Source organism: Centrocercus urophasianus, unplaced genomic scaffold (assembly GCF_019232065.1).
Source record: "Centrocercus urophasianus isolate 14NV4802_14NV808 unplaced genomic scaffold, USGS_Curo_1.0 seq_22, whole genome shotgun sequence".
Taxonomy (NCBI): Eukaryota; Metazoa; Chordata; class Aves; order Galliformes; family Phasianidae; genus Centrocercus; species Centrocercus urophasianus.
In genome coordinates, this window is record NW_024884778.1 from 18171402 (window position 1) to 18189905 (window position 18504).

The window sequence follows — 18504 nt, forward strand, 5'->3', positions numbered from 1 at the left end:
CGGCCGCCAAGCGCGCCCGGCCCGCGCGACACCTCCGCGAGGAAGTGCCGCCTCGCTTTACGGCAGCGCCCGCCGGCGGGAGGAAGGGGCGGGCGGGCGGCTCCGCGTGCGCGGCGCCATGAAGCGACCGAGTGAGGAGCGCGGGAACGGGTGGCTGGGGGGGATGGTGTGGGAGGCGGCCGAGCGAGGCTTACGGGCGCTACTCTGCTTTGCTTTGCTTTGTAGAGCTGAGGAAGGCGAGTAAGCGGCTGACGTGCCACAAGCGGTACAAGATCCAGAAGAAGGTGAGGCCGGGCCGGGGGGCGCGGCGGTGCGCGAAGCCGCGCGGTGCCGCTCGGGCTCTGCCGACAATCCCGTGTGTGCGCTCAGATCCGGGAGCATCACCGCAAGGTGCGGAGGGAGGCGAAGAAACGCGGCCGCAAGAAGCCACGCAAGGACCCCGGCGTGCCCGGAGCGGCGCCGTTCAAGGAGGCTCTGCTGAGGGAGGCCGAGCTGAGGAAGCAGCGGGTAACGGCGGCGGCAGCGCCTGTGTCTGTGCGCGTGTGTGTGCAAGTGTACGTGCACTTGTGTACGTGTGTGCGTCCACGTGTGTCTGTGTGTACATGTGCGTGTGTGTACATGTGTGTGCGAGTATGTGCACGTGTGTCTGTGTGTACATGTGGGTGTAGGTGTGCATGCGTGTGTGTGTGTACGCATGTGTGAGTGCAAAAGTATGTGCATGTGTGTGTACGTGCATCTGCATGCATGCATGTCTGTGCATGTGTGTGCATGCATGTATGCGTGTGTGCGTTGATGCATGTGTAGTCATGTACGTGTGTAACTGAGCTGCACCAGTATCCCTTTGCACAAATCAGTACATGTGGGCAGAAGGGTGACATCCTGTCTCTCCCTCACATGCGTTTTATCTCTGTTGGCTCTTGCTTGTTTGCGATCAGCTCGAAGAACTGAAGCGGAAGCAGAAGCTTGACAGGCAGAAAGAACTCGAGAAGAGAAGGAAGCTCGATGCCAAGAGGAGTGCGGCTGCGATCCAGGAACAAACTGAGGGAAAGGTTGGTGTCCAGTGTGATTGTTGTCACATGAAGCTTGTGGAGGCAAAGATGTCATCCTAAAATTACACCTCTACAAGTCCCGTGTTGTGTTCAGACAACACAGCAGTCTTCAGACTGTGTGCACAAATATAATAGAGTAATTCTCAGTTAAATCATTTCTTTTCTGCTTTATTTGCATGCAGGAATCCTCTGGCAAGTCTGAAGCAAAGAAGACGAAGAAGGCGCTGGATAAAAATGCAAAGAAATCATTTCACAGTGAGCTTGAGAAAGTAAGAAGCTTCAACTTCTTATGATTTTATGTAATTTGATGATAGGTAGGCAATGAAACAACTTAAAATCATAGAATGGCTTGGGTTGGAAGTGACCCTAAAGATCATCAAGTTCCAACTGCCTGCTCCAGGCAGGGCCACCAACCTCCCTTTCTAATACCAGACCAGACTGCCCCATCCAACCTGGCCTTGAACACCTCCAGGGATGGACGGGGCATCCACAGCCTCTCAGGGCAGCTGTCCCAGCACCTCACCACTCTCTCTGTGAAGAACTTCACCCTGCCATCCAATCCAAACCTTCCCTCCTTGAGCTTAAAACCATTCCCCCTTGTCCTATCACTGTCTATCCAAGTAAAAAGTTGATTCCCAACGACTAGGAAGTGTAAAAGTTGCTCGTGATAAACCAGCACTGAAGTAAGTGATATTACTCTAGAAACCATGAGGGTTTCAGTCTTGCCCGGTGTTGGCTACTGAGATATTGAGCGTTCTGAAGACTTCTAGGACCAATGTCAGTACATAGCGACCAGTCAGAGAGCTCTTTGAGTTATGACATATTCCTGTCCAGGAATTTCTTGACTTCAGAAAGCTGCAGCAATTTTCACCTTTTTCTGTCAATTTGCCTTTCAAAAGATAAGAGTTGAAACAAACAGCCTTAAGAAACCTCACCTACCAAACGTTCTGTAAGATTCAGTAGTCACTGTTGTAGGCTACAGCTTGGCTATTACAGAGTTACCATCTGTCAAATTGCTTGCCATCTCTTATTTGAAAGCTCTCTTTCTATAATCTTTTTTTTCCCCCCTTACGTAGGTCATTGAAACCTCAGATGTGGTTCTGGAGGTTTTAGATGCGAGAGATCCGATGGGCTGCCGGTGTCCCCAGCTGGAGCAAGCCATTACTTGCTCTGGAGGAGACAAAAAGCTGTTGTTGGTTCTGAACAAAATCGGTAAGAAACAGATTTTCTTGAAGTGTTACTGTAGTCACTGGGTGGTTCTGTTTTAAGTGAGCTGTGAAGAAATACATAAAGAAATCTCAGATTCTGCTGAAGTCATAAGATCCAACTCTGAGCTCACTGCCTTAGGGAAGTGGCCATGTTCCCTCTGCTGAGAAAACACCACGACAGGTAGCTGCACATTGGCCCCTTGCTTTTACAATGACTTCTGGCCAGTGTCAGCCAAAAGTGGAGATCTAGTAACATTCATGTGAACAAAGATGAAGTGAGCAGGTAGCGATGCTGAACCCACTGAGATGAGTTAAGCGTCAGCAAATCGGCACAAGGGTTGTCTTTGAAGTTTGGCTCCCGTTGCTGTATGAGGGAAACCACACAAAAAAGGATGAGATCAGCTGGGAAAGCTGGTTGTTAGTGGGTTAACTGCAGTGCAAAAAGAAGGAAGTGTGGAGTGAAAGAACATCAGGAACTTTGTCTTAGCATAGCTTTTGCAGGGATGATGGACTAGCCCACGTAACATCACCCCTCGTACCTGCCGTCTCCTTGTGATACTCCAACATGAAAAACACAGGGTCTGAAAATGTAACTGTGGGATGTTCTGCTTGGGGCAGAGAATAAACACTAAAAGCTGCAGCTGTGGGTGGCTGTACCGTACTGGAAGTGTACATAAAAGCAAATACAGAAGCTGTGGAGTGTTCAGCCAAGCGTTAATTGTCATAAAGAAATGTGCAAAGTGGACAGGATCCATCCTGGTTTCTGATTCCGTGTTAGATTTCTCCAGACAGCAACACAACATTCACAACAGTGAGAAGTCTGTGCTCTTTGTTTCAGATTTAGTGCCAAAAGAGAACTTGGAGAAGTGGTTGAATTATTTGAAGAAGGAATTTCCAACGGTTGCCTTTAAATCAGCGACGCTGCTGAAGGACAGGAATATGGTAAGAGCTCTGCGTGCTGGCTCAGATGACTGAATCATACACGTCACTGTATGTGTTGAAGCATGTTGAAGCAGATCTCTTGTTCTTTAAAATTCATTTTTCCTGTATTTGATTATACTACTTCAACTAATGGATGTTCTGTCACACGTTGAGCTTCACAGTGCAGTTGGGGAATACGTGCTGATGAAATACGTATTGTTTTGTGCGTGGGATGCTGAACTGGGGAGTGAAAGTGGGCTGTTCTGCTTAAGCAGGACAGCAAGGGGAGGGAGATGAGGAATTTTTTATCTATCCAGGATGGTTGCACATTGGATTGTAGGTGAACTGATGCAGGGTATGCGGCATTCATCTTACTTCACTGTTACTAAAGGCCACAGTTTCTGTTATTTCGTGGAAGATTATCAAGGAGTTAAGTTCCCTGGGGTTCCAGTCTCAGCTTTGTGAAGATGCTGGCTTGAGACAACGTGTATTGATGCATTTTGCTCCACCTGCCCTAACTCTGGTAACAGTGTAGTCAAATAGACCCTGGTGTGAAATGCCACAGAAGCCCAAACACAGAGAGCAGCTTTAAAGTTGTGTAAAAAAGAGAGAATTTTTCTTGGACAGTTCATTGAGTGAATGTACAGATCAAAGAACTCCACCCCATGAATGTACATGGTTCCTTCCTGCTCACACAGCCTATCTGCAACACAGCCTGAACTGAAACAACAAGCCCTGGAGGTTTGTTCAGGCTGCTTCAAGTGTTTGAGTGCTACTTTTTTTTATCCACCACTTAACCTCTAGATTCACCTTAGCCGAATTCTTACTGAACTAATTGCATTTCTTTAGAAGAAGGACACAGTAACATCAGCTAACGAAGCACAGGAGTTTAAAGCGTCACAGTAGATGAATAAATGTAAGACTAACGTGTTTGTTTTGTTGTTTCTTTTCCTTTGAACCCTGTAGCAGGAGACTTTCCGGAGAAGAAGGGCACGTATTGATTTATCAAGACACACGGAAAGTTTTGGAAGTGGATGCCTTATGAAACTTCTCCAGGAGTATGGCAGGACTCAGAACAAAGCCATTCAGGTTGGGTTAGTAGGTAAGAGTTTGGAGAGATGGCAGAAGTTTCCTTTTCCTCCCATCAGAGCTCTGGTATCCTGAGTAAAACACCCAATGTGTGACTCGCTTCTGGGCCTTCTTGGCAGGGTGCTCACTTTCAGCTGAGACTCAGCACCTCAGCTGGTGGTGATCTATCTTGTACTTCAATGCAGAGTGTCTGTGACCCATGGAATGCACGTTTTATGAGGCCTTAACTGATAAAGCAGCTTTAGGTTACATACTGCACAGCCTACGCTGCCTCTTCCTCCCATCTGATGAGGTTTGTGGTGTGACATTCAGTGATGTCTTTCTATTGCAATGTGAGAAATGAGGATACAGACTTTGTCTGAGTTCTATATGAAGACTTCAGATCCAACTCTGATCTCACACAGAAGATCTGTGTTACCAAAAACATGTGATAAGCTGTTAAAGAAGCTGAGTTTTCTGATTTATGAGGATTTCTGTTGTTTTTTTTTTTTTCCCCCCAGGTTTCCCTAACGTGGGGAAGAGCAGCATAATCAACAGCATTAAAAAAGATCGTGTTTGTGATGTTGGACCAGCCAGAGGTGTCACCAAGTAAGCTGAGTGTTAGCAGCTGTTTATTTTCCTGTCAGTTCTGATTACCTTGAGTTGGTGGTGTACAATTCCCGTGCATCAGCAGCAGTCAGAGCATGCCTACGTTCAGTTTTAAATGCATATTTCAATTTGCGTCGTTCAGAACGTGATCTTTCATCCTGGCACGTTGCCACAGGAGATTACAGTGCATAAACTCGCTCTTACTGTGCGCTTGCATTTCTGTCCAGCACAAAGCACGTGATGAGAAAGCACTGAAACTGATTCTGTATGAAGTGCATTCAATCCAATGCTGAGCTTTGTGGCTTGCTGCCTTTGCTGCTATCGGTCCTTAGTTTGATTTGTCTTCAGACGTGGCCTGTTTCTCTGACCAGGTCCATGCAAGTTGTGCGTATTGATAAACACATGAAGATTTCAGACAGCCCGAGCATAGTTGCAGATGCTACCAACAGTGCTGTGACTCTGGCCCTGAGAAGTATCATACACAGCGGGGAATCGTGCTCACTGAACGTGATTGAAGCAGTGGATGCAGTCCTGAATCACTGCAATAAGCAGCAGGTAAGTCCTGTCATCCTTTCACAGCGTTCAACTCCTCTCTGGCTTTCTTAGGCCGATAACAGAAGATCATTTCACTTCACACAGTTGTTCTGCACTGTTTTCTCCTTAACCACACTTTGGTTTGCGTATCCAAAGCTGATGTGACCTTTCACCCTTGTATGTGGAAGGTGGTTGCAACGCACCAGGATCCTGTTGGCCACTTTGTTTTCCCAATGAGTTTGCTGATTTAAAGAAAAAATAAAAATCCATCAACAAACCATACTGCCTGTATCACCAGGCAGCGATGTAACGGAGTGAAAAATGAAGATAACTTCAATGCTTCTTACTACAGTGAAGACTTCAGATCCAACTCTGATTTCACTCTAGTTTCAAATAGATTCACATAAGCCTGATCCCCTTCCAGTTCTGTGATAACTGCTTCCTCCCACTGTTTTCTTTTGCGCTAGGTAATGATGTTCTACAGTATCCCAGATTTCAAGAACACTGAAGAGCTTTTAAGTTTACTTGCTCAGAAAAGGGGTATGCTGAAAAAAGGAGGTGTTCCCGACATAGAGAACGTAGCTAAATCACTGCTTTGTGACTGGACAGGGTATGTCTGCTATTAATTTTGTTTTGTGCTGCTGACCTCCTTGATTTTGACACTGTTAAATCTGCTGTGACTCCGCAGCAGAAGCATTGAGTCCTGAGAACTGCTTCCAGAAAGGAGAGGCTGCTTTTGATTTTGAGCAATCAGGCTGGCTTGGCCAAGAGAGGACACCACCCAAGGATAATTTTCTAAACTACTAAAATACACAGAGAGAGAGTAAAAGCAAATTACGTGGAATTCCTGTAGTGCTCTCTTCCATCAAGAAGGAATCTTGCAACAGTTTCTTTTTTTGGAACCTTTAGTGATTCCTGTGTTCAGCTGAGTGTGGAATGAATGAATTCGGAATCATTGCACTTGAAGTGGTTCAGGTGCTTCAGAGCAGGCTATCTTCAGTTCTGTTACTGACAGCTTCCGAGGCCCATTTAAACGGTCCTTTAACCGCTGGTAAACGAATAATACTGCAAGAGTGGTTCAGCTGAGGAGTTTGGGAGGTTTGGGCTCTGGGTTTTATTCTGAAAAGATAACAGCTAAGTCACCATGTGTGGTTTTTGCAGAGCTAAAATAAGCTACCACTCAGAACCACCAGCACTGCAGATCATGCCGCCATATCTGACAGAAGACAAAATAGCTGAACTGCAGAGGGGCTTTAATTTAAAGAAGCTGGAAGAAGAAAACAGCAGCACAGTTCAAGGTACTGCACTGCCAGCACTGAGAGCCACTGAGCAGCTGTAATGGGAGACCACGAATGGGAGTTGTCCTGGGGTTTGTATGATGGCTGTGTCAGCATGCAGCAGGCACAAACCCTCAGAGAATGAAATGGATTCCAGGGCAGCAGAGCAGTGCACTTGGGTGCTGTCCTCACGCAAATTACCCCTGCTAGATTACCCCAGTAGTTCTCGGTTTCTGCTTATCTAATTTGATCTTTCTAAATAGCCACTGCTTGTGGGCCCTTTCATGCTTTTGCCCTCCCCCATTTCCTAGTCAGACCAACAAAATGTATTTCTGCTCAGTACATCTTAGACTCAGGACCAAGTTCTTCATCCTAGCAATCTTTTTGTTCTCACTTTTTCTCCCTGATGTGGGAAGGTGATCCTTTTAATGGGTAGGCATTGTATCTCCTGCTAACAATAACGTAACAGACAGCTCTCTATATATTTCTCAGCTTTAAAGTACCCCAGTCCAGCAAGCAGCATTGTTTTCCAATCAGCTGGCATGACTAATGGGAAAATAGTGCGAAATAAGGCGGTAGAAGAAGAATCAGAGTGGGAGGATTTGGAAACAAGCCACGACGAAGAGGATTTCATGGAGACTGATGATGATCAAGATATTATAGAAGAAGAAGAAAAAGAAGAGAATAATGTCAAGGAGGTAAACCAGGGTTTCATTTGTTTTCTACCTGCTCGGGCCCTGACACCAAGTAGCCAGTTAGCATCCTGTTCCGAGCAGCATGCAAGCACTGCAGAGCCACCTGGGGTAACACACCGCCTCTAGAGCCACGCTTCCTCTAGAAAGAAGAGCTGAGCATTGTGCTCCGTTGAGAAATCAGCAAATTAAGAAATCAGTGTTGCTCCTAGTCAGTCAGCACATTCCTGGGCAGCAGCTGGGCGCTGGGACAGCCGCACTGTCCTCAGCCTCTGTGTTTCATTTACATGGGAAGTTTCATTAGCGATGTCTGAGCAAACTCGTGTCTGACCTCTCCAACCCACTGCAGGACGGCAGGACTCGGCTGACGGGGAGTGCTGAGCTGGGAACAGGACAAACAGGAGGTGCACATTCAGAAAATGAGATGGCAGGTCTGTGCTAAAACCCACAGCACAAAGTACAGCCCGCACTGCTCCAGTACTGCATTCATGTCACTAACAAACCATTCCTTTTTCTCAGAAACTGGACTTGCCAGCTCACTGCCGTCCAGCTTAGACAAGGCAGAGGGTGAAGATGATGCCTACGATTTTAACACAGACTACGTGTGATGAGATGTGTGAAGAGAAGCCTTTCAGAACAGACAGGTTTCTGTTACAGAAGGGGGAGGAATGCCATGTACCATAGCTGCTGCCAAGACCCCAGTAACGTATATAATACTGCCTCTCTCCATGGCTGCAGATTTTGTACAGTTGTAGTTGATGCTAAAATCCTACACGTTTATTCCTGTTTAAAAATAAACATATTTAAAAAAATATTATACTGCATTAATCTGGTCTTTATGCCTTACAAAAATATTTCAAAATTACAAAGTCTCTGGTGTTTTCTTTGAAAAATAATGGTAAGTGTTTAATTCTAGCAATTAAATTTTATTCTCCCTTCATAAAAGGCAAAGAGTTTTTCCTGCAGGGTTGCAGAGGCAGCACCTCTACAAGAGTGCCTTCTGGCAGCAAGTGTTCCTGGTTTTGTGAAGGTAAAGGCTGGTTAAGTAACTCTGCTTAGTTCATCTGGCTGTAACATTTTGTGTAGGCATGGCTTTATATGTTCAGTAGCTTCATTAGGAGAGGTCAAGTGAGAGTGTGGTAACTGTAATGACTTAACTGAGGTGGAAACTCTTGAACAAAAGATGAAGTGCAGCAGTGGCTAAATGGTAACTAAAGCAAAACCTGTTCCTCTGTGCAATTGTATAATCAATGAATATTAAGATATTATAATTACAAAATAAACAAGAGTTTGGCAAAGCAGACTGATAACAAGAAGAGAATAGATAGAAAGCTTACCCCTATCCTGGGCTCACTTACAAAACTTCAGCAGAGCAGATCTCCAGAAGAGATCCCTCCCCACTGGTAGCCAGCTCTTCAATAGGTCTAGGAGGGGTGCAGCCAGGCTCCATCCCTTCCTGCAGCCCAGCTGAATTGCCTTCACTGCTCCTCTGGCTGACTCAGTGCTCACCTCAGGTGATCAATCAGAGGTTCAGGCCGTGTCTCAGCAGTTCCCATACAGCAATAAAGACGTGTCCCTGCAAAACAGTTCTACCCTCTCCCCACTTCTGGGGTACAGAGATAACATTTAACTTCACGGGTCAGTAACAAACCAGCACCCAGGGCAGTCAGAACTGCATGCAGCAAGATGAAAAGTTGGAGATCTTTTTCACTTACAAGGCACTAAAACATGTTCATACACACAACTGAGCCCTTGAGCTCCCTGATGGTTTGCAGCCCACAAAACACCAAGCCAGTCTTGACAGCTTGCTCCCAAGTATTATTATTCAATAAAAACAAGAACCCGAGTTCAGTTAGTATTGAATGGAACAGTAAGCACAGTAGCTGCTGGTCTATGTTAGCTAATAACAACCAGCACCCAGCCACCAACTGTACAGCAATGTAAAAAAAGCTGATGGACTGCGAGCTGCAGAAGGTGGCAGCAGGCTGTTGCTTGGGGAATTCAAAGCATGAGAACAGGAAGGGCACAATGGGAAAGACTTCTGGCAGAGAATGGTGAGGAACTTGGGATCATCACAGACCTGTTTCACAGAGCCTGATCCCAAAAGTAAATACTTAGAACATTCTTAGATTGTTTCCCCCAAAATGAGATCAATTGGCTTTGACCTCAATTAGTACTTAACACTGAATTTAAAAAATGAAGCACGCTTCACATATCAGAACAAGTCACAAATCATTACTGCCAGGAGCAGTGGTTAATGTCAAAAATGTAACATCAGCTTTTATTTTAAGACATTTTCTCCACCAGTTATGGAAAATGTTTGTGTGCACTAGCAGTTGAGACCACTTTTTGCATAGTCAACACTTGAGCAACCCTTCAAATTCAAGATTTGATTTTGCAGAATTGTGCAAGGGATGCTGACACAAATGGATGGAAGCAATATTCATGCAAGAAAGGACTGTTGATGAAACTATTTCACAGGGTAAGAAAACAACAACAGAACAAACTCCAAGCAGGTCTTAATTACAGTACATTGCTGCGCAGAGCTGCACGGTACAAGCTCCAGCTGAAGTTCTTGTTTCTGGAACCATTTATAACTGACAAAACAGTTTCCCCATGGAGATTCGTAGTAAAGAGCAGGAGGACACACAGCAGACAGAAATGCCCTCACAGAAGCGCTGGTGCGTGGAGGGGCCCCTTCACTCCCTGCTGGAGCAGCACCCTCAGTCACACAAGCAAAGTGAGTCTCCTTTGGAACCGTGCAGCTTGGCGCTGCACCACTACACGTGGGTGAGTGCACCTCCCTGTGCTCCAGGAGGTGAGGGCTGTTCTTTGTACAAACAGTGAAAAAAAAACAAACCATTGCTTGGCTCCACAAGTGTCCTGAGAAAATGCTGACAGTTACTGAAAACGTCCTCTACTTTGCTTCGTAGGCCTCTGGATGCCTTCGGATCAGGCTGAACTTGCCTGTAGGATCAGGGACGTACCACTTCTCCCACACCTCGGCGTATGAAGCCGTTCTTCCCCACGGTTTGAAATGGCCGTTCCAGTGGAGCAGCTTGGCAGCTTTCACAAACTGAGGAGAATATCTTTTTCCAGCATTAGACCCTTTTATTGAGAAAGAAGCGTTAGTGTCTGAAATACAGGCAGCAGAAAAACAAGCATGCGATTTGTCAACCTGAAAACAAAGATTTTTCATTGGGAATGGGAGGCAGAAATCAGCAAATTGGAAAGTAATTTGGATGCAGCTGAAGGACGCTTTGATCTGCCTTAGCACATATTTAAATGAACTGCTTCAACTTCCAAGTTCTTTAAAAGCCTTCTAATGCCCAGGCGTATTCAGCAGCGTATATTTTACTCATTTGAAACAGAGACCTCCCCCAGATTTATGGTTTTATCAGTAGCAGAACAGAGAATGACTGCTTGTTCCTCTCAACAAGCCTAGGAGGCACCTAGATACACATACAATACATATGTGGAAATACTGCTTCCAATTAAAAGGAACAAAGTATTTGAGAAATGAAGAACAACCTGCCTGGCAGCTCAAATAGGAACACGAAGGATTAAGCCCACAGAATGCAAGAGGAACATTAGGTGGTTTTTCTTAAAGCACAAGCACACGGAAGGCAAAGATCCACTTATTGTATCATCAGCTGAGGGTCCAGCTACAGACCCTCGGCGGTGGTGGCCCCTGGCCAAGCACCACAGCTATTTCAGACATACCAAGATGTCGGACGTTCCACAGGGGATCAATGCTGGAATGCTGCTTGTAGAACACTATGAGCAGTGGAGGTGTAGTGATGCTGCCAGCCAGAGTTCTGCTGTACAGCTCCTCTCTGAAAGAGAAGAGGGAAAGAAGTTGGGAAAGGATCCTCACCTACATCAGCTGGCTTTCACTTGCAGCCTCATGACAGGAATCCACAGATAAACACACAGCCCACCTTCTATTTAACACTTAAATGCCACCACCATGACCCGGCTCCTGCACTCAGCCCCACCTCGGGGCACTTACGCTACATTAAGTGTCATCCACTTCTCTAACTGCTTCGTGATGTTCTGTAATTTCCATTCTGTCAGATTAGCAACAAAAACTCCTGGATTGAAAGAGCAGGTGTTGGCTTTCATCGCAAGCTTTCGGATGGTTTCTTTCTTGTAATCCAGAAACCCAATGTAATTGTACTGAAAAAGAAAGATCACAATCAGCTGAGCCACGTGATTTGGGTAGGAACAGCCAGGTTCCCTGTGTTTGGAAGTCAGCCTCAAGAACAACAAAGCCAAGCGCCCTCCTCCAAAGCCTAGAGCCTGCAGTATTGTTACAACTGAACCAGAACAAAACCAACCTGATTCCCTGCTCCACGGACAGCAACCTTATTGGTGGTAGAGTCACAGTCATCTGAAAAAGCAGCTGCATGTCCAGGTTTCAGTGGAGTATTGTAAAGCTCAAGGATATCATCTGAAAAATGGAAATCCGCACAGAAAAATCAGAAGCAATCCTGCTTAAGCTCTGAGTGAGCTTTTGTTCAGCAGATAAAAACATGAAGTTTAATCCAATCGTACTTGCAAAGTTTTTACATCTTTCCTTGAAGCAAAAATGCTTGGCTGCTGTCAGAGGTGGCACACTGAACACATAGACCATGGCAAAAAGCATACTACAGAACGGTCCCATACCTTGCACTATTATGTCATCATCCACATAGATGGCCTTCTCTGCATGAGGTACCAAACTGGGCAAATAGAATCTTGCAAACGTTAACTGTGGATGCACAAAAAGCAAAAAATTGCATGGAAAATGGTTCAAATACACGTGAAATTAATGCTCCAGACTGTGGCAGTGGTGTGCACAACTTCTATCCAGGAAACAAACCAGGTGGCAATATCTTAGAAATTGTTTTAAATGGGCAGGTTCCATCAATTCCTGGTTTCCTGTGAGCATCAATAAACTAACTTAAAAATAGTCTCTATCTGAGTTTCTTGTCTCTTCATATGCATCTGTAGCACCACAGAGGCCAACCAGCTGTGTTTCGCTGGAGATATCGGTAACGAAGACTGGACACGGAGATATTCAAAACCAGCCTGTGCTATCTGAGAAAAATATTCTTACTGGAATTTAGAAACTTAATTATAAAATATTTCTTCAGGTTTTGAAAGCCAGCTGAGTTCTAAAGCCATTGGAGGCTAAAATCAAAGCACACTCTCACTGAATAGTAACTGCAGAAGGTAATCAGCATCATCCTTACTGGCTTTATGCTGTCTGCCTTCTGGGGATCCGCTTGCACCTTCCCTTCTAAGACACGAGGGTCAAAATTCAAAATTTGGTACCTCAGGTTTTTCAGAGCAGTGTTTGTTAGCCACAGCCTGCAAACAGGAAGAGTACAAACTTGATTAAATGAAAGAAAAAAACAACAGATCCAATAAAAAGAACTCGTTCTGGCCGCTCTTTTCTCTACCCAACAAACATAGCAGTAGAGAGCAACCTGCATCAGCCTTCAGGAGTGTTTCACATGTGTGTGCAGGGGCATGCCCACCATCAGCACACTACATGGCTGTGACAACTGAGAGGTATGAGACTGCTGCTTATTCTTTTAGAAATACATCATCCTGTTACTACAGGTGCTTCAGAAAACCATCAGCACGAACAGAGCTGTGCAAAAATGAAGAAAAAAAAGGAGAGAGAAAGGAGAGAGGAAGGAGAGAGAAACCTGATTCCATGCATTTAAATTGGTCAGGTGAGATGTAGAAAGCAAGCCCTCCACTGACACACTCCAGCTGGATGTCTCTTCTCCATCACTGAAACACTACCAGAAGGAACAACTGGTACTCCCCATTGCAGCTGTGCCAAAAAGATGCAGCAAGCAGCAGCAGACAAGACAGCAAGCAATGCAGGAGAGCAGTATCAGGCAAATTCAGCTCTTTTCAAAGAGACTTTGGTTTTATAGGACTGTGGGAAGCTAACAACAACAACAAAAAACATTACCTCAAGTGGTCCACAGTGTCGTTCAAAGTAACAATATAGAAAACCACGTTGGATCTGGTGTTACGGTAAATGCTGTTCATGGCTGCAATTGCACCTCCAAGCCTCTCATCTGAGGCTGCAATGACCACAGAAATTTCCTTATCATTTCTTTCATCTGTCAGCCTCTGGGGAGCAGCAGGTATGAAGTCTATAGGCTGAAGTCCTAACGGATTGGAGTCTGTGGAGAACAAATGGCAGCACATGCTTGTTTTCCATAAGTGAAACGCAGGAACTATTACCATGCTAAATCCCCCCCTAGAATTGTTTCTATCACATGAGTTGCCTCAATGTCTGAGATGAGAAACGTGGACCAGAGCAGCCCAGCACCAAACACGCACACGACAGACCCCGTGTTGAGAATCCAAGCCATTAACATCCGTGGAAACGTCCCGCTTGCAAATACAGTGCGTGTAACTGCTTTAAGTGCTCACACACAGCACAGCAAGGTGCTACGTGGCGGCTCCAGCTACAACAGGCTATGCTCCCCCTGGGTCCCATTCGCCACACCTACAGCCACCCTCCTTCCTCCCTGCTGTTACCCCAACCACCCCCCACCAGTCACACTGACCTTCCCCCTCCTACTTTTGTTTCTTTTCAGGTAAAAACTAACGGACAAAAAACCCCATATTCCAAATTACCACCATTGCTGCAAGATTCTTCCGCCCGATTATCAAGGCGTCACATGCAGCCCAGTTTTATTCCAAGCATCACAGATCCCATTACCTCAGCTGAAGCAGCAAGAATTTATCCTCACAGCACAAATAGGAAAACGGGAGACGGGCAGCTGAAATGCAGGGCCTCATCAGCTGTAGGAGTTACAAAAGCTGCAGGCTTTTGTAACGCTGCCCACATAACTCCAGAACACCTCAGCAGTGTGAGGAACAGAGCTGGAAAGCGGGGAATCGGGGGTTCACAGGGACGTGGAGAGGCTCTGTGGTACTGGGAAGGGCAGAGGGCAGCAACAGGGGGCAGAGGCACAGGGACGGAGCCCCGTTAGGAGAGCAGAGCTGCATCATCGCACAGCCCCGGGCACGGGGCGCACACACACCTGTCAGCTCGCGCTTCAGGAGGTCGCTGAGGCCCAGGAAGTTGTGGTGCAGAACGAGCAGGAAGAGAACGATGGCCGCCACGAGAATGGAGACGTTCACTGAGGATTCAAAGCACAAAGACGACGGGAACGGGTGGAGAGAGGCCGGAGGAGTCGGCAAAGCGCGAAGCGGACCCGAAGCGGCAGCCGGGTGCGCACAGCTCACCTTTCCTCAGGCTCATCGTGCTCCGCCGCTCCGCGTCCCACCACAAACGGCCCCGAACGGCTCCGAGAAACCGCTGCGCAACGCGGGCGGGCGCCGGGCCGAGGAACCGCGGACGCCCGGCTCCACTCCACTGCCCGGCCCGCGCCTCCGCCAACTGCCACCGCGGCACCGGGCTGCCCGCCGCGCCGCCTACCGGCCACGGGCTGCCGAACCGCGCAGCGCCCGGCCCCCGGTGCTCCGGCGGCGGCCGCGGGGACTCGACCGGGAGGGAGCGCGGACTGAGAAGGGGCGGGAGCCGCCCGTAGGCCGGCAATGGGCACCGCGTCCGAACGGGCGCAGCGACAGACACCCCGCGCCCGCCGCCCGAAGGGTCCTCGCCGCGGGGTCCTGCGGCCAACACCGCCGTTGCCGTGGAGACGGCGTCCACCGCCTCGCCGGCACCTATGGAGGAGCGGGGCGGCTCCGGAGAGCTGGCTACAGCCGACGGCGGAGACCAGGGCGAGGCCGGGGAGTGGGCCGCAGACGACGGTGGGGAGTTGGCCGAGAGCGCGGGAAACGCTTCGGAGCCCCGAGGGGATGGCGGAGCACAGCGGCAGCGAGAGACGGGGCGCGGGGCGGACGCTTCCGGCCACGCGCGGAGGCACCTTCCGGTGCAACTGCGCCTGCGCGGCAAGGATGTGGCGTGTGCTGCCATCAGCGGGGAGGAGCCTGGTGTGCGGGGGGAGGGGGAGAGCGAGAGCGAGGAGGACGACGACGACGACGCTGGCGACGCCGAGGAGCGGGAGCAGGAGCAGGCCAAGGCCAGTGAGGAGGACGAGGAGCGGGAGCAGCGGGAGCAGGCCAAGGCCAGTGAGGAGGACGAGGAGCCGTGCCCCGCCATCATGCTGGACGTGTTCCGCTCCATCCCCACACAGATGGTAGGGGCGGGACGACACCGCGGCGGCTGCCCGGCGGGGTGCATCCGCTGAGCGAAAGCTTTGTTTCCACAGGACTACAAGGGCCAGAAATTAGCGGAACAGATTTTCCAGGGCATCATTCTTGTCTCTGCCGTAAGTACACGCGGTGATAACGAGGGGCTCCTTGGGTTTGTTCTCCGATTTTAGGATCTCGGTTCTTCTCGTTGCTGGGCCTGGCTTGGCATTAACGCTTTAGTTCCGTATTTATTTCTTTAGTTTTGAAATTGGCCTTCAGTTTTGCAGACGAAGTTAGAAAGGCGCACCGTGTGCTTTCAAACAGAAAAACCCACGCCATCATTTGTTCTTAACTCTCCTCCACACCCCCAGCCAAGCATGGCTTCAGCAGCCTTTCTGTGTGCTTGAAATGTATCAAAAACGTGTGTGTGAGTGTGTTTGTTGGTTTGTTTTAGGTAATTGGTTTCATCTTTGGATATGTCACTGAGCAGTTTGGATGGACTGTCTACATAGTTATGGCCGGATTTGCATTATCCTGTTTGGTAAGGGGGTTTTCTTGTGCCCAAGCCGGAAACTATATCCACTATTTAACCTGAAGCAGCAGTTGAATGACAGGGCTGCAAAAATGTTTGCCATTTGATTCAGGTAGCAGTGCACATCTCTGCTTTCTTTGAGCTGCAGAGCAAGCAGTCCTGTACTTAAACTTACATGACAACACGTTAAGATTTTACAGAACGCTGCAATTTCATGCTGCTGCCTACACTGAATTGATTTTCCATTTCAATTAGATATTAAAGTTCATCTGATTCTGTTGGTCATAAAAACGGCTGTGTGTTTCTCTGGGTACCCAGAGAAACGGCGAGCTGCTGCTAAAAGGAACGTGGAGACCCAGATGGAAAGCACGAATGTCCGTGCTGCAGTTCAGGTCTCAGAAGCTGCGCACTTCTTTAACTCCGTGCTTTACGTGTTTTGTTTTGTTCCTGTTCTCTAAGCTGACACTCCCCCCGTGGCCCATGTACCGCCGCAACCCCCTGAAATGGCTGCCTGTGCAGGAGTCGGGCACAGAGGATAAGAAGCCAGCAGACAGAAAACCAAAAAGGCATTCTAAAAGCTAAATAAAACGGTTCTTTGTTATGGTACACTGTTGCAATTAACTTTTTTAAGCTTTAATATATTTTCCCTGGGAGATGCTTCTTGTCTCAGTATTGTAGTTTCTCCCCCTTATTGGTTTGCACGCTGTCATGAGTTCATTAAGAGCTGCACAGAGCACGAAGGCCCTCTCTGCTTTGGCTGCAATTTAAGGGAAGTCATAGGGAAAAGGGCGCGGGGTGCTGAATTTCAGGCTGAGTTCACATTCTCCTCGAAGTGTTTTAGCAAAAAGGAAAACGCTGCCCACACTCCAATCGAGCGTAGTTTGGCTATTGCCATGACTGAGGAGGCAAAATACAACTATGCTTCTTTGAAAGTATTTCTAACCACGTGAAAAACAAGCTGTCAGCAGTGCCAGGTTGAACCAGGTCGTGTGAGACAGTACATAATGTTCGGCTTTGGGAAGTCCTAAAGGCTTGTAACTGATGTAGGGTATGAGATGGCACTGACAGCTTTGTTAACAGCAGGTTCACGTGGGGGGAGAAAGCAGCGTCCCGTGAGACGCCATACGAAGGTATGAACGCTTTTGTCTCAAAGATGGCTGTAAGATGCACGCACAGCTGGAGGCATCTCTGCCTACACAGGGCTGCCAGGAACTGCGCCTCGTGTGGGAGCCCTGCAAGCGCGTTGAATGAGCCTTCACTGAGCAACCCAAGAAGAACCGGACTACAACCTCGATCGCCGAGGTTCGCTGCTTAGGCGACTAATCGCGACATACGGGGGGTTTCTGCAGGTTCCTCTGTGAAGGGAACCGCAATATAACAGAGTAGCGCGGCAGCTCTCGCGAGAGCGGCTGGCGTGAAGTGGGCGTTGCCAGGGCGCGTTGCCGCCCAGCAGGATGGGCGCTCAGCAATTGGCGGATGTGTGAACGGGTCGTTGCTCTGAACGCACCGAGGTGCAGTTGTGGTCACCGCACGGCGGCGAGCTGCTGCTAGAAGAGCGTGGAGGCTCAGAAAGCACGAACGCCCGTGCCGCAGATGCTGCAGTTCAGGTCTCGGGCTGCGGAGGATGCCCGGCCGTGTCAGTGCTGCAGCGGGGATCCCGGCTGTGTGCGGTGCGAGCAGCTGGGCGATCTGCTCAGCGCGGTGGGAGAGCTGAAGGGGGAAGCAGAAAGGCTGAGGGACGTCCGGGACTGTGCGGATGGGATCGAATGGCGGAGTCGCACTCTGCCATCCCCACAGGGGCGGTGCTGGGAGATGCTCTGCTGTCTCACAGTCAGGCGGGAAGGGGAGACCTGAGAGGCAGAGAGGGATGCAAACAAGTCCCTGTTCGGGGCAGCAAGCTGGCTGCCCCTCAGCCTGTCCCACCTTCCCAGGTGCCCTTACAGAACAGCTATGAGGACCTGGAGGGACTGGGGGATGTGGATGGCGGTGAAAGTCCAGCCGTGCAGCAGAGGTTGCCCAAGGTGGTCCGCCCACTCTTTGTTTTGCTACAGGGCCAGTCAGGAAGAAAAGAAGAGCTGTAGTCATAGGGGACTCCCTTCTGAGGGGAGCCGAGGGCCCGATATGCCGCTCGGATCCGTCCTGCAGGGAGCTGTGCTGCCTGCCTGGTGCCGGGGTGAGGCGTTGCCAGAAACATCACTCGCCTGGTCAAGCCCTCTGATAATTATCCGTTACTGGTTTTCCACACTGGGAATGAAGAGGTAGGCAAAAGAAGTCCTCAGGCAATCAAAAGGGTCTTCAGGGCTCTGGGAAGACTCCTGAAGGATCGGGAGTGTAAGTCGTGTTCACCTCTGTCCTCTCTGTTGGTGACTGGGATCCACAGAAAAGGAGTAGGGTGGACATGCTGAATGAACGGCTTTGTCAGTGGTGTTGTACTCA

The 18504-nt window shown here is 48.5% G+C and overlaps 3 protein-coding genes and 4 non-coding genes across 7 annotated transcripts; 6 read left to right on the forward strand and 1 right to left on the reverse strand.

The window, feature by feature from the left end:
- The first annotated feature begins 77 nt into the window (after positions 1–77).
- Positions 78–8172, forward strand: GNL3 (G protein nucleolar 3). The gene is made up of 15 exons (XM_042823840.1): positions 78–131; positions 226–284; positions 370–507; positions 936–1049; positions 1232–1318; positions 2126–2261; positions 3096–3199; positions 4145–4280; positions 4768–4855; positions 5227–5410; positions 5857–5999; positions 6551–6687; positions 7159–7364; positions 7708–7789; positions 7878–8172. Exons 1-15 carry the CDS (start codon positions 119–121, stop codon positions 7964–7966), a joined length of 1716 nt encoding a protein of 571 aa, XP_042679774.1. The 5' UTR covers positions 78–118; the 3' UTR covers positions 7967–8172.
- LOC122163055 lies at positions 2320–2392 on the forward strand. Its single transcript, XR_006169779.1, has one exon. It is a non-coding gene; the product is annotated as a small nucleolar RNA SNORD19 (small nucleolar RNA).
- On the forward strand, positions 4602–4674 carry LOC122163054. Its single transcript, XR_006169778.1, has one exon. It is a non-coding gene; the product is annotated as a small nucleolar RNA SNORD19 (small nucleolar RNA).
- Positions 5081–5159, forward strand: LOC122163056. Its single transcript, XR_006169780.1, has one exon. It is a non-coding gene; the product is annotated as a small nucleolar RNA SNORD69 (small nucleolar RNA).
- On the forward strand, positions 5706–5778 carry LOC122163052. The gene has a single exon (XR_006169777.1). It is a non-coding gene; the product is annotated as a small nucleolar RNA SNORD19 (small nucleolar RNA).
- A 1440-nt stretch (positions 8173–9612) lies between the features above and the next one.
- On the reverse strand, positions 9613–14732 carry GLT8D1 (glycosyltransferase 8 domain containing 1). Its single transcript, XM_042823296.1, has 9 exons — positions 14625–14732; positions 14420–14518; positions 13333–13549; positions 12596–12713; positions 12027–12111; positions 11699–11811; positions 11371–11537; positions 11082–11194; positions 9613–10466 (listed from the first exon to the last, which is right to left on the reverse strand). Exons 1-9 carry the CDS (start codon positions 14638–14640, stop codon positions 10276–10278), a joined length of 1119 nt encoding a protein of 372 aa, XP_042679230.1. The 5' UTR covers positions 14641–14732; the 3' UTR covers positions 9613–10275.
- Positions 14733–15067: 335 nt separating this feature from the next.
- Positions 15068–16674, forward strand: SPCS1 (signal peptidase complex subunit 1). Its single transcript, XM_042823804.1, has 4 exons — positions 15068–15541; positions 15614–15673; positions 15991–16077; positions 16528–16674. Exons 1-4 carry the CDS (start codon positions 15068–15070, stop codon positions 16648–16650), a joined length of 744 nt encoding a protein of 247 aa, XP_042679738.1. The 3' UTR covers positions 16651–16674.
- The last annotated feature ends 1830 nt before the right edge of the window (positions 16675–18504 follow it).

Bases quoted from the DNA above. Each gene is read 5' to 3' on its own strand.
- GNL3 (XM_042823840.1), top strand. The intron at 2,262-3,095 runs GTAAGAAACAGA...TCTTTGTTTCAG, and splicing joins GTTGGTTCTGAACAAAATCG to ATTTAGTGCCAAAAGAGAAC. The intron at 4,281-4,767 runs GTAAGAGTTTGG...TTTTCCCCCCAG, and splicing joins CATTCAGGTTGGGTTAGTAG to GTTTCCCTAACGTGGGGAAG.
- GLT8D1 (XM_042823296.1), bottom strand. The intron at 12,714-13,332 runs GTAATGTTTTTT...TCCTGTTTGCAG, and splicing joins GACACTGTGGACCACTTGAG to GCTGTGGCTAACAAACACTG. The intron at 11,538-11,698 runs GTTGGTTTTGTT...TTTCTTTTTCAG, and splicing joins TCCGTGGAGCAGGGAATCAG to TACAATTACATTGGGTTTCT.
- SPCS1 (XM_042823804.1), top strand. From the start codon at position 15,068: ATGGAGGAGCGGGGCGGCTCCGGAGAGCTGGCTACAGCCGACGGCGGA. The intron at 15,542-15,613 runs GTAGGGGCGGGA...TTGTTTCCACAG, and splicing joins GCTCCATCCCCACACAGATG to GACTACAAGGGCCAGAAATT. The intron at 15,674-15,990 runs GTAAGTACACGC...GGTTTGTTTTAG, and splicing joins GCATCATTCTTGTCTCTGCC to GTAATTGGTTTCATCTTTGG.